Here is a 15,479-nt window from a genome sequence, read left to right as displayed (position 1 = left end):
TGCAGCCTGCAAAACTTGGCTGACCGGAAAAATTCTACATTCGTAGATTTCGATTTAGGTATTTATTTTTAGTGAAATTAAATATATTTCCTATTTTTGGTTTACATGTTTGTCGTATTATCTTTATCACCTATGATTAATACGTGCATTTTAACACTATTATAATAAAATAAAACTAACGAATATAATTATTAAAGCAATTATGCATTCATAACATATAATTAGTCAAAACAATATACCTACATAGACTGTAATTAAACCTGCAATACAAACAAATCTCAAAACAGAACCATAGCTTTTATGAAATAAAAAATATACAATATTTATTTATTAATATTTCGGTAGATTTCAATTTTCTACAATGTTCTATGTAAGTACGTAGTATATAGAAGATTTAAACAATATTCTTTTGATATCTATTGTGTAAATTATCTTTCTTTTTAAATAAAGTAACATATGACTCCGGAAAATATACATCCTGAGAAGACATAGCCACGAATATTATGAATGAAAAAAGCGATCGGATTTCGGCTTTGATAACGAATTAAGCAGAATCTTAGATATTATTCATGTAAGCTGAAGAGTTTGTTTGTTTGTTTGTTTGAACGCACTAATCTCCGGTACGTGATCACTGAGTATACCACGGGCAAACGGCTATTATGTACATTATATAGGCGTCTACACAAACACACGGGCAATCCCGATATGTATGTAATATATAAGTTTCTTTTTTTTACTTTTATTTAGAAGGAAAATCAGATACTGGATCACGCGCAGGAAATCTTTACTCTCGGGATCGCGAGAGTATCTTAGGAAAGCTTGAGATTGAGATTAACTATTAAAATTTAAAAATATATATATACGTAGATATATTGCATGTTGTGTTGAAAAAAGTGTTTATTTATGTAAGAACAATCTAATCTATCATCACCGGGGGCTTACAAAGTCTGCAGGCATTAGAGAATTTCTATGAATACTATAAATCAATCGAGCATCATGCAGTGAGCAGTAAAAGGTAAAAGCAAGTAATAACTAATAATATAATCGTTTTGAACTTTGCCATCCATGGAAGGTTCGATGGAAAACATTTACAGAAATTGCTCGAAGTTCAAGGAGCTTCAGGTAATGTGGCATTCATTTACAATTACAGTCGCAATCACATGCAATCAGGAGTTTCGAATGAATATGCTTGTAATAATGATTGAATAACGGTTTGATTCAGAGATCATCGAACCAGAAACTTTCAATCTTAACACGTTCGCTGCGAAACAGGGTTTGAAACACCCTGTCCGTGTCTCGTCGTTATAGCGGTAGGAAAAAACTTAAACTTCTCTGTCGTGCGGGAGGCATAACTTCCATCTGGTTCAGTGTAGGAAAGTGATATCTATATATCTGAGATGTGCTATTGATTCCAAGTTCAATGGTATACCGACCTTAATACCGGGTTTCTTAGACCTCGTGCCGCACTGAACAAATAAAAATTCTAACACAGTGCGGAACGAGGTTGCGAACATCTCGTACCACCGCGCACCTCGTACCGCACCCTAAGCTAGCTCACGTGGTTAGTGTTGTGCAACGCATTCGAGACTATTTGTGGAACAACTTATTGAAGTTTTTACACAGAAGGACTTGAATGTGGATACAGGTACCTAATTTTCAAACTACTCGTTATAATAAATATCGTTAATAGAAACGTGAATGTGACATGTTGAGTAACTTTCTTCAAATAGGTTGATAATCATGATTACTATTAGTGTGTTTGTTCATTGAATCAACTAGCGGCAAATCCAAAACACCCGGCAATCGGTGTATGGCTCATCAAAATTTAACTCTTGCCCAAGTCAACAAGCCAACAAACAAGGCACATCATCTCTTAAAGGGATCAAAGAAGAGGAGATGTGTAGGATGTTACGAAAAACTCCGCATCTTCTTAACAAGTCGTGAGGCCGACAAAAAAAGTAAAGGAAATTCTCACAGAATGCACTGGTTGCAAACAATATTCTGGTTTGGCCTGTTTTAATAAAAAAACATCCATAAGTTTGATAAATAAATACAATTAAATAAAATCGATATTTCTTTTCCCATCACTAAATTATATGAAAAACTGCTATTGTTCAGTGCGGTATGGGGTACATCAGACCCCACATTTTATTTTACCCATAGAATCTAAACTAACTAATCTAACCACGGGCGGCGGTAGATTTAGGTTAATGAACTCATTGTTAATAGTAATCACGACAAAAGCCGCACACTTTGTCTTATTTGGCGCCAAAAAAAGGATTTTGGTCTCCTACGGGCGGTGGGGTTTAATATGCCTCGTGCCGCCACAATCTCTGGTATAGGACAAGGTTTAAAATGACCCGTAACGCAGTAATGGAAAGTACAGATATATCTGTGCCGCAGCGAACGTGTTAAGTAAGCAATTAGATTGTTTTGAAAACATTTTCGTTCTCTCGTTTGTAATATTGTGTCTCTTTGCAATGTAATAGACGTAATATACAATTATACCCACATTTTTAGATTAAATATTAAGTTCATGAATCAAAATTCTATAGACTACTAGTTCTATCACTTCAAGGAAAAGGGATCTATCTTTTTAAAACGAAAACTATAATAAAATTACATCTTAAATACCTAAACACCACTTATTGGTATGGATGGTTGAAGGGAATGAGAATCGTTAACAAGCGTTAAACACCAAGCGAATTATTATCATATTTTGTCTCTTTCAAAGAAAAATAGTCAATGACTAATTTATAATCAAATAAGAACCTCTTCAAGCCTACGCGGCAATACCTGCGTAGAGTATGTAAAAAACTTCCTCTAAATATAGTATGTATTTACGTCTTTTATCAAATCATAAATGTCTTTCAGCAGCTTTGCATTCGTTTTTCTTTCTATATTGATTTAAAGGAATATTAGTGATTATTAAGAGGAAATGAAAGCGGTAGATTTGAGAGTGACCCTGACCGATTCCTGTATAACATGAATGCTTAGCCGGATGACAATTCAAGAATTTTGTCCTTTATCCTGTTTTGAGATGAATTTTCATACAAATTTTATTTTCGTTGCCATAATATAACTTAGATGACCTACAAATACTTTACTTATAAAATTATAACTAATACATAATCTAAATGAAATAAATATTAATCAATTGACCGAAAACGAAAACCTAGTGTAGAACCCAAATGTAGATAATTGATAAGGTTAAAAATGAAAATCGTATAGAATCACAATAAGTTGACATTTAGTTGAAAAGTAGGTTGCCATATAATTGGAATCGAATTCGTACAACCAGCTGCAATTTAAAGTGTTCGCTGTGATTTTAAAATTGTGTGTCCATCTGTCACGGAAATATGTAATAATTTATTTATTTTGTTTTCGTGTTGAGTTTAACTGCAAAATACATAGGATTATATTTAGCATTGCCTAATTAACATAATGAGTGACTAGATAATTGTAATATAATATCATAACTTAATTAATATTCAAAGCGGTATGAGAATTGTTATACAACAGAAGTCGTTAGTCACGGTACATTAATTTTGAAAGTAATGCCTATGCCTGGAGAGTGGAGGTGCAGGGTAGCGCATAGAACAAAAGTAATCTAAAATGTTAAAGAAATTTTTTAATGAATGGAATTGCTTTAAATACATTAAACAGGAAACCAAATATCATTAAAAGAAATCTCAAAAAAAAAAGTCCTCCGTTGTATCGTTTTCAAAAGCTCGCCTTAACTTACCAAAACACATACAGAAAATATAAAAAACACAACACACCTTGTTTCTGCTGAGCCTGAGACGATTCCTTATCGAAAAACGATAGCCCAAAATCTGTGTTTTCGACGTTCAGATTTGCGCGAACGCATGAAGCGGGAAGGCCGCCCCACACGTCCATATTACGTGCATTCCGTGCACGTCTGCTGCGGTCGGTGGCCTACCGCATACTGAGCTAAAAGCTTCACGCAAGCTTGCCTCGCCAGCCTCCAACTCACGCGCCTTTCTGTTCAGAAGCTCGCGTTATTCGACGCTACTTCACCGTTGATTGCTCCTTTCTCACCACTCAATGCAACCAAACTGGCTTGAGTTGCAGCAATGTATTCTGAACAGAGCTGCACAGCGCAGAATCCGCTGTATATAACTTCACCAGGTATAACAGCCTCTGCCCTCTACTCTATTTTTGATATTGCTTTTAGAGTATCTATTTGTGTGGATAACCGATATCGCTTCGAAATTGATCAATTTTGTGACCCGATTTATATTTACGGAAATAATCATCCGCTCTGTGGTTTATGCAAATGTGTCATAAGTCATTAGTTATTTTTACACCCTCTACTACATATATTTTCAAAACGCGTCATATAAACAGTAATAATATATTATCTATGATATAGCGAGCGTAAATGATATAGTATGTAGGTATCAAAACGACTTAAATTTATGGTAATGAAAAAAATGTTTATAAACAGAATAAGTAATACAAATTATCAATAGTGGAATTATATTTCTTTCAATATAATATTATTTTTTACTAAAATTAAAATATAAATTGTATTTCATATACAAACAATCAAAATATACTTATAAAACTATCCCAATATTATAATGATAATAACGTATGTGTGTCGTTGAATTCTAATGTTAGTAAATGCCGCGCACGAGACGCGCATGACTTAGTTACAACTTAACGCATGATAATAAGTATAATAATCAAAATGCATCCATAGTTTATTAAGTAAAAGTTAAAACATTCATGGCTTTTTACCTCACTGTGCACTGTGAGGAGTTTGTCTTTCAACTTTGAACTGAAGTAAGTAAGTTTATCTCCTACGTATAATGTACAATATGTATAGAAATCATCTTATTTATTTTTGATTTGTCCAAAGTTAATTTAACATTTTACGTAGGTAACCAATTTTGCCCACATAAAAGTGAACTATTTTTATTTTCAGCTAATTCAGAAAATCTTTTCAATAATCAAAAGGTCGAAGTTGAGTTTTGTAAGAAAATGTGTAGGTAGAATATTATTATCTACACGGGTATTTACATCTATTAAATATGGGAAACATAACTATAGGTATAGGTAATTTTCAATAAAATTAATAAACTACCGTCCTGGAAGAAAATTATAGTGTCTAGGAAGGTCTAGGGATGGTTTCCTTTCAATAATAGCTTATTTAAAATTGCAATACCTATAATCACTGCCAGCTTTTACACTAAATTAAATAATTTACATGTAGATGCACATTTGTCACACGCAATCCATATCTGTGTGACTGCATTGTATGTTGTTGTTTAGGCATTTAGATGAGGGGGAGACAATATGGTTTATTATTTATTCGAAACCTTGAACTTTGAGATTTTTTATGAAATGTACGATTCTATTCCTTTTGGGTTAGTAGGTACATAGTGTATGCTACTATTAATTAACTGAATACCATGCCCAGGGGGTAAATTGTGATTATATTCAATATATACAATATTGCTGATACAAAACATTTACTGTCTTCAAAAAACAATGTCCACTCCATAATGCATACATACCTATATCGTTCTTACAATTTCAAATATTTTTTCCTCCAAATACTTCTCATCTCTATGAAGCTACCTTTAAATTATGGTACAGTAAATACAATAATTATATAGTTATAATTCAATAAAAATGCGGAAACCCAAAGGAATCTAGATGATTCGATTTAATAATGCATGCATATATGGATACCTACTATAATTTTACGTAATTCACCGCCACCAATGAAATGAAACTTATTTGATATAACGGTATAATAAAATCGTCTGCGGGATGAAACCTTCAAAACACTTATTGAATTTCAAGAGAATATTTACAATTCTTATAGGACGCCGGCCGTGACGCGCGCCGCCCAAATGGACAAAATTTTCAACAGTAGCTATGCAATGTGTTTATTTATAACTTATGAATGATCGAAGATAATTGAATACCTACGTGTGGTTATAGTTATTGAGCGTATGGTATGAGGATTGGTTAGGCGGTATTATATATAACACACACAGCACACATTCACAGAGTTGGCTATTCTCCCTTTTATTTTTATTTTTATTTTTAATTTTGCCTTTGTATAAATTTTCTTTTCATTTTTACCTTTATCAAGACCAAGATGTATTAAGGGAAGGGACTGGCTCTCACACAGGCTATGCCTAGCAAGAGAACCAGAGCCTCATATTCAATTTTGTATAATCTAAAGGTGAAATAAAGATTTATTTTATTATTATTATTATTTGCTGCATTATGAGCATAGATTCAGTCCACGGCTTTGAGGTATAGGTCTAGGTATACAGGGTGTAATCGTTAAGTGTGCACAGGCGATTATTCCGTTACTATTACAGATATCAAAAAACTTTTAACTGATATCGAAAGTACTTAACCTAATGAGTAAAATGGCCATTATAATTTTTTTTAAATAAAACGAGAAATATCTAAAAAAATAACTTGAAACCCTCCCATACATTTAGTATGAGATACGAATATCCCATGTACATTTAATATGAATGATTTTATCTTTTTCTTTCTTTTTTTGGTTTTCTGCTTTAATTACTTCGCAAATTTGAAGGGAAGTTCATTTAGAAATTGTAAATAGAGCTCCTCATTGTATTGCACAATGAGAACATCACTTCGAAAATCTGCTACGAATACAAAATGTATGGGAAATAAAATGTATGGGAATTGGGAGCGTTTAATGTAACATTTTTTGATATTTCTCGTTTTATTTTTAAAAATTTATTATGGCCATTTTACGATTAGGTTAAGTTTTTTGATATCTGCAATAGTTACGGAATAATCGCTTGTGCACACTTAACGATTACACCCTGTATAGATAGTAGCACAGACTAATAATAATATACTACGTATACAAATAGTAATGTACTATATTGCTATAGGTATGTATTGTGTTTCTCAGCGTTATCATCTATCTATGTAATGCAAATAAATGCATTGATTTCAGACGCGTCTGTTGAATAGTTTTATGTGAATAGTTATGATGACTTTACTTTTGGATTGTTAATATTAATAAAACAGCATAACTAAGTATTTTTTGTATATCGGTTAGTTCGGAAAATTCCATTTTGATCGTGGTAAATTAAACCAATCATCTAAAAGTTTAGACGTACCTTTCACATGGTCTTAAAATATAAACTCAACAATCGCGAAGCCAGAGCAAAATATATAAACTATTTCAAATTGATAGTTTAATCGTTATAGATACTTATAAGCAATCTAGTAAGTTGATTCAGATACACTAAACCTGCAATTACTATTGCGCAATCAAACCAATCAATCGAAACAATTCAATGACAACTAAATTTCTTGTCACGACCTAACTTTCCAAACTACTGGTATAATGTATTATAGTTTAATCAAAATATAACTGTACATAAGAATCATGTATATTGTAAAGAAACCAAAAAATAACAAATCCTACCTTGAAACTACAAACGTGAATGATTAATGAGACTTTTTTTATATAAAAGCAATTGTACTCAAAATTATACTTTAACAATTTTAGAGAAAAAATTGCAAACAGCATAACAATAATATAAATCCATGCAGCGTAGTTGTACCGTGTAAAAAGCACAGCTTCTATGACGCTTGCGCAGGAAGACGTGTAGGTCTTTGAACCCGGTATAGCTGTTAGAAAACACAACGCGTTGCAAATGAAACCTTATTCTAACGAACTACAATTTAAAATCAAATGAAAATATAATGTGCGAGTGTTAGCATCTAATCAAATACGTTGCAAAACAGTTGCAATAGAATTTGAACATCACGTCCTTATGTTAAAGATCATTTTGTGTTTCGATCGAACGGAAAGGTTTTGCAAAGCAATGCCATTAGTGGATAGGCCGGCTGTCTCACAAGATTTGCTGATAACCAAGATTAAGTTCAAAATTAGTACTGTATGAGACTTTCCATCCAAATCAATATAATCTGATAGATGGATAACAACATTAAGTCAGTCAGTAGGTACTTTTACGTGACAATATACATAAAATATTCTGAACATGTCTACATCTTCCTGTATGCCATATTAATCTGTATAACACTTTCACTTATTTTTATTGTATGCGTAGTAGATACTACGCAAATCCTTTTTAAATAAAGGTATTATATAAATTATAAACCAATAAATTACAAAATCTAGAATTAAAGTCTGTGTTTCAATCTTGAATGAATTAGAAAAAGTGGAAAAAGAAACCCTCACAAGCTGAAATGTTGAAACGTGAAAATATGTTTGTTTGTTTGTCCGTCTTACACGTTGCAACACAGCAACTGACTGACATATTTTTTTGTAAACATTTCCTGGCAATCAAATTTCAACCACCCGAGCAAAACCGCAGGCTGAATCTTGTAAAGTATTATCTGAAATAATCTGAAATTGTGTATCTTATACATTTAATCGTTGGATCTAGATAACTGTAACACTTTTCATTACGCCCGTACGTGGAATTCACACGGAATAATTTTAAAACCTGTTTTTATCCGAGTAGGTATCTAAGTTCGTTAAAAATGCATTTTTAAGGCAAATGTCAAATATAATCACGCAATCCCGGAATAACTAGCTTATAGCTTCTAACGTTGGTGCATCGCACTCGATCACCGTCGAGCTTATACGAAGCTATATTTATTTTACAGAGCTTTTTATAGGTTATAAAGTACCTACCTTCGTTTTATTAAAAAGGAACTCAATAATATTATGTTAACTATTAGCATAGTACTTAGGTCTAAATAATTAGGTATGTTGTGAATCTAAGATATAATTTTTTAAGACGACAAAAAAAGTACGATGTTCAAAACCTTTTATATCAACATCAATGACTAATTTGCTCATAAAATACATATTCAACGATACACAATACTCAAGTTAGTTATAAAAGATATTCGTTACTGTATATTGTACTATGTATCTGTTACTGAGTTACAAAAATTTGTAGGAACCCATCTACCCTAAATTAGCCGGTATCGATCTGTTGTTTACTAGCTGAAAATATCCCCATACATCGTCAAAGAAAGCGCTAACGGCTAGTAACTCACAAAAAATAAGTACAATAACACTATAATATTACATATTCGTTATAAATATTTCGCGTTTTTGCCTTCTCCCCGTGGTTGCCTATTGATAAGACAACAATTGTGCTATACATACATATAATTCTGGTATCATATTGGTTATTTTTCTTTATATTCTAATTCATGTATGTACACTAAGTAGACAAAAATAAATAAATTAAACATGAATTAATCCAATTGTAAATTAAGTTTAATCCAATCTATCATTTCGCTAGCTACAAGTCTAGCACGCGGTTTACCACGCCGTGATTCTACCATAAGTGGTGTTGTCATGTTTTTCTGTTGCCAATCCCTACAGCTTATATGTATAAGGATTAGATAAAAAGTGATCGGTCATCAACACCAGTAGCCTGAGAATAAATATTTGCTGCTTCGTGCGTGTTTGATGTCTTTTTTATCGTAGTAAAATGATTTTAAACGATGTGTTTCGCCCGTCGTTAGATAAATTAACACCTATCTTTATTAGTGTAAGAGTTGAGAAATGCAGTAGATAAATTGCAGTTTTAGGTATTTATAGAATTATGTAAGGACGATGATGGTCATACATGGATTTTATCATTATTAAGTTATATGAATAGAGATGAATAGTTTTTTAGTTATCATTTTACGGTTTATCTGAACTGTCAAATGGCAATGTAGGTACATCTTTATCTGAACTGACATATTATAATTCTTTTTTTTTTTCAAGATATTATAATATATCCTGTTTTCTTATTTCCGACCAAAACAAAGTATCTGATCGGGATCCAAGGGCAACATTAAATATTATGTGCATAAATGTACAGCATTCGCACGGAAGCTTACCTGGCGAGCCTGCAACCGGGGACTCAGGGTCTTCTTTAAATCTAAAACAAAATAATATTCATCAACATATATACAAGAAATAAATACATTTTAAATGTTAAAAAATACTTAAGATACTTAAAAGTAAGATTACGTACAAATATATAATTTAGAATATGGACATTATAGGTTTGCACTTCAAGGGTTCCTTGGACTAATTGCACCAGTGTTGCCAACCGTACTATTTAAATCGTATTTATACGACCTTTTTGGCTTTGGTACGATGTACGATCGTAAATTCCTAATCGTACGCAAAATATACGATCTTTTCAAATATTAGAATAACATGGAAAAAAAATATTCCGATTAATTTTATTTGTTGATTTATAAAAACAATAACAATCTACAGATTTGAACGAGCCTTAAACTTTTTTTTTATTCATAATGCACTCACCCAACCATTTTTAAACTTGAACGAGCGTTAAACTTTTTTTCGAATGCGAACGAGTATTCAGTCACGTCAATCTAATGAAAACAAAAATTCGAAATAAATTAATGATAGATACAGTAAATGGAACTTTGTTGGCTGCACAACATGTTAAGGAATCAGGATCATGTATCGATTTCCAGCCATCCAGCGACATGTTGTGCAAATTAAATTTAAGTATGTACAAAAGAATCAATTCTTCGACTCTTGCATCTGATGTTACGTGTATTGACTCTGATAGCGACTGATATTTTAATTTATATCTATACATGGCACTGCTGTGTAATAATCACCTATACCAATACTAATAATTAGTGATTTAATTATAATAGATAAATTTTGTATTTCATTCTATTAAAAAGTACAATTACATTTCTTATTTAAATAATTTGCTGCAGTTTTATTGAATTTTTTAAAACATACTATTTTTTTTTAGAATTCTTGGTAAAATACGATTTTCCCTAGTGTGTGATACGATCTTCTAGAAAATAAAGTTGGCAACACTGAATTGCACCCGCGTGAGGATTCACTATTTATTTTTATAAGTAAAATCATGGTAAAATATAAAAAACCACCTTTAAATAATTGTAAGATCTAGATAAAAATAAAAATTGGATCAACCGGAAGGTTTTCAAATAAAAAAAGAAACATCAAAATTCAAAATCCGTTCACCCACTCGAAAGTTTGTGACCAAACCCAAAAAAATATCGAATTTAGAACCTCCTCCTTTTTTTGAAGTAGGTTGATAAATCGTAACACATGCTACGATTCAAATTTCATTAATCATTTAAGCTTGCTGTAAGCAAGCTGTTCGTATAATAATTGCAACTGAAATTGATATCATTTATCAGGTAGCGTGTCGGCCTGGTTGAAAAGTTATTAAATATTTAGATATGACTTGAATAGAGGTGACTTCGCGGTTAGGCTTTATAGATTTCGTAGTCTGAGGGGGAAGGGGGATCTTGACATTTGAAGTTAAAGGTAAGAATTCTAGAAGGTGCACAAATAACGTTAATCGTGTATAAAAAACGTGTACAAATAACGTGTTTAGATTGTTTGTTTGTTTAAAAGGACTAGCAAACAATTTTAAAAATTGAGATAAAGGTAACAACTGCTGTTGTGAGACTACCCAAACAGTGCCAGATTGAATTTCCGATTGCAGCTTTTTATAAACATCTAAACATTTCCATTGATAATCCACACATGCCTACTATTCAGACGAAACATAAATCTATTAGTTATGTATCTGTGAACAAAACATGGGAGACTAGTGTACTAGCCAGTAGTGACTAGGTAATCAATTGTACAATGCGATTAATCGATCTGTCTAATTCAGGAACGCTATTATTACGCGATATACTCTGCCATTGTCAATGAGCGTCCGCATTGTGCAACGGACCGACATCTGTTAAATACCCTCATATTATTCAAACGCACGGGTGTTACGTAAAATATTACAAACTCGTAACATCCAGGCCTCAAACACGGGCAGTAGGTTATTGGGAACCCATCAAGGACAACAATTTGAACCGAACCATAGCAGAGCCAACCTATCATTTAAATTGCAAAGTAAATTGACGAAAATCAAATATGCATACTGTCGATACCTCGAATCCGGTCCCGAATTATATTCACAAATTCGACGATGACAAATACATAAAAGAAAAAAAATTGCTCGATGCGCGACGTGACAATTTCGGTTTTATTACCTTTTGAAACGAGCGAAAGCGGTGCTCGTGTAGATTTATAAGTTTTTTATTGGTGAAGTGGCACCTAACGCTGTGTGATTACCGCATTTCGAACTACCCGCAACGTCGTATCGATTGCAGACACTGCTCTCCTATGTACCTATGTGATAAACGATCTGCTGCTGCAATTACTGTGCATACGACGTTTTTTCTTTGCTTTTTTATTTAAACCCTCTCCGTCATCGTTCTGAAACTTTATAATGTTTCTAATATTTTCTATTTTCAATAAACATGTCATATCATAAAATAATTTAATTTAACGTGTTAAGAAGATATCATAATTTTGCTATCTCTACTATTATATTTTTGTGTGTCTATCAGTTTTTATACGGTCTCTTCAAAACGCCTAAATCACTGTACCGATTTTGATATGGCACAAATATAGTTTGAAACCCGAGTAGACATAGATTTTATCCCGGAAAACGGAAACTGCAACAGCTAAGCGGGTTTTGCTATACCGAGGGCGAAAAGCTAGTTATGTGTTTTGTTATTGTGACGGTAATGAATGTCGTATTGATATTAATTAGACAAAAGTTATAACACACAGATATCAAATGACACATAACATAAATCTATCCTAGTAAACACATACAGGGCTGTTAAACACTTTTAATCAAAGTACATAAGAGAAGTATTGCACCTTATAGACATGAAGTCGTGATATACCATCATAGACGGTACCGCGTTTCATAAGGTGGGACTATGATCAATCATATGCCTATCTGACTATATTAAAAAAATATATACCACCTACATAAATACTCATATGATATTATTGTTAAGTTATTAATGCTCATCAATGTTATAACTTACAATTCGAAATTTTTTTAATTAAATCAGTATTTCCATAACATCAACAAAACCAACCCCCGCTAAACTTCACTTCGGCGGCGAGCCTCCTCGACATTGGCCTTGAAAAATGCATAGAGACGAAAGTATACACAAAAGAACCAAGGCCAGTTGGACCTCGCTCACAGCTGACACTTATTGATTTCTTTACATATTAATGTAGAATAAACAAATCTTCACTTACGTGTATAAATCGTCTTCGATGGTGGAAGAGGTAGCCTCGACGAGCATGGAACAACTCATCACTGGTGAATTTATATATTTCGTTGAAGATATAACATAGTACACACAGATGTACCTGGCCCAGATATTGTTTGGGAAGGAATAGTTCTCTGCGTTTGGTTACAGAATTTTCATACTGAAATCTGTGACGGACAACAAGGGTAGCGGCGGCGAGGTGATTTTGTAGCGACGTGAGATTTAAAAGCAAATCGTGTTCTACTTATCTTATGTACCTACCCATACAATATCTCCATACAATAATTATTATGATATTTTTTATGAAATGAATGTTTATGTGACAACTGAAATTTTTAACGAATTAAAAAAAACGAACAAGAATTCTTTCACAATTACCCAGCAGAAATTTTCTTGAGGTAGAATTGTTTCAGTTACTTATTATAAATGAGTAATGTCACAGTCGAGATTTGATTGTAACCACACTTATAATCCAGATAACATAAGCAAATATAGCTTATTCGTTCGAAACAATACTTTTCTATTCATTATACAGAACGGCCGTACAAAGTCACTCCATCCCCTACCAATAGTACAGCGCATGTCCCACTTTAACCTTGAGAATCACTTCCCGGTTCACGGGCAACCCTCACATGACTAGGTTAATGTGTTTCAGTGTCTTCTAGCTCTTTACAAATGTATCTTGACACCTACGTGACCGTCCATTGAAATGTAGTCAAAACAAATAGGGCATTTGAATGGATGGTTAGGTGTATTTAGAGTTTGGACTGAAATTTCTGACGCAATTTTGTTGTACAAATTTTATGAAATGAAAAAGATTCGTAGGTAAACTTTAATGGTTTTAGTGGTTTCTGAAAGCATGATTTATTATAAATAAGATTTTAATGAGTATCCTTTTTTACTATATTTTTTTATGTCACATTAAAATAATGCAAAGTTATAATTACTCAGAAAATTATACATATAATACCAACGAAAAAAAAAATCACATGCAACGGTCAACGCATAAATAAAAAAAAACCGGCCAAGTGCGAGTTGGACTCGCGCACCGAGGGTTCCGTACAAATCTGCAAGGTTTTTTATGGTTTTCGTAATTTTTCCTTTATCTATGCTATAAGACGTTGCTTCGTACCAAATTTCAAGATTCTGAGTTCACGGGAAGCACCCTGTAGGTTTTGATTCCCTTGCAAGTGTCGAAAATTTGCGGCATAAACGGCTGTATCTTTTGATTGCGTTGGCTTAGAAGTTTGATTTTTTCACAGCTTCAAGGGACAGTAGACCTGAGTAATTGATATAAATTTCAGCTTCATACCTCCACGCGTTCCTGAGAAAAAGGGTCTTGACAGACGGACGGACGGACGGACGGACAGACGGACAACAAAGTGATCCTATAAGGGTTCCGTTTTTTTCCTTTTGAGGTACGGAACCCTAAAAATTACATTATAGGCTACTTTTGGTCATAATATACCTTTCACTCAAGTCATAGGCAATGGGCATATCTAGTAATGTAATGAGACATCATAGAATGCTCGAATCATTAGAATTCAGAACATATATCCATAGGCTTACTGGCTATCATCAAAGTGTATTGTGTTCCAACTTCCACCTATACACTACACTTAATATGACTGAAACAATGAATGGCTCCCTTGTTACGAGTAGACAGTTAGTCGCCGGGATAGGTACCTACATCACACTACGCAGCCCTCGTGTTATCACGTTAATTAATCCTATTATACGCAGTAGATTAACTTTATAGTTTATCTAAATCAATAATTAATTATGCATAAAGGACCATTTCAAGCTCAATTTCTCAGAAGAAACAGATTGAAACAGTAACGAAATCAACAATTTAAATCAATGTAATTCTGCTTTAGAATATCAGTTTGAACTTTTGAACTATAGAATACATAATCGCCTAGTTGAAGTACTAAATTAAGATTGAAATTATTAGTTAATCAGTCAGAAGTCGGGCTAGTTACACGATACACCACTCAACAATGCCTGAAAATATTTTAATTATTTTTTTGTTTTTCTATATGGATATTTATGTTTTCTATATGTCTCGACTTGGACATGTACCTACGGTCTACGATATGTACCTACGTAACAATTGTTTTAAATATACAAAATAAGTTATTTGAGTAACTAACTACAAAAACATGACAAAAACGAGTTGCTAGTTATTTAGGTAATAAATAATAAACCATATTTCTATAAGATTGAATAACGCTAAAACTCCTACTTAGTTTTCATATATGTACCTATCCACTCCGGGCCTGTGTCTAAAAAATAAAAATGATAGG

The 15,479-nt window shown here is 32.8% G+C and overlaps 1 protein-coding gene across 1 annotated transcript in view; it reads right to left on the bottom strand.

Moving 5' to 3' along the window:
- Eip78C (Ecdysone-induced protein 78C) overlaps positions 1–3,960 on the bottom strand; it is a 43,614-nt gene extending 39,654 nt beyond the window's left edge. The window contains exon 1 of the mRNA XM_090105931.1: positions 3,783–3,960. Within this exon, the coding sequence (XP_089962057.1) occupies positions 3,783–3,900 (118 nt within the window). The 5' untranslated portion in view covers positions 3,901–3,960. The remainder of the gene's footprint in view (positions 1–3,782) is intronic.
- Between the last annotated feature and the right edge of the window lie 11,519 nt (positions 3,961–15,479).

This window comes from Colias eurytheme, chromosome 1 (genome assembly GCF_061535395.1).
Source record: "Colias eurytheme isolate Ceu_HAF_F1 chromosome 1, ilColEury1 Martin Lab GWU primary, whole genome shotgun sequence".
Classification (NCBI taxonomy): domain Eukaryota; kingdom Metazoa; phylum Arthropoda; class Insecta; order Lepidoptera; family Pieridae; genus Colias; species Colias eurytheme.
The sequence above is the reverse complement of the archived record's forward strand: the minus strand, read 5'-3'. Positions and strand labels throughout refer to the sequence as shown.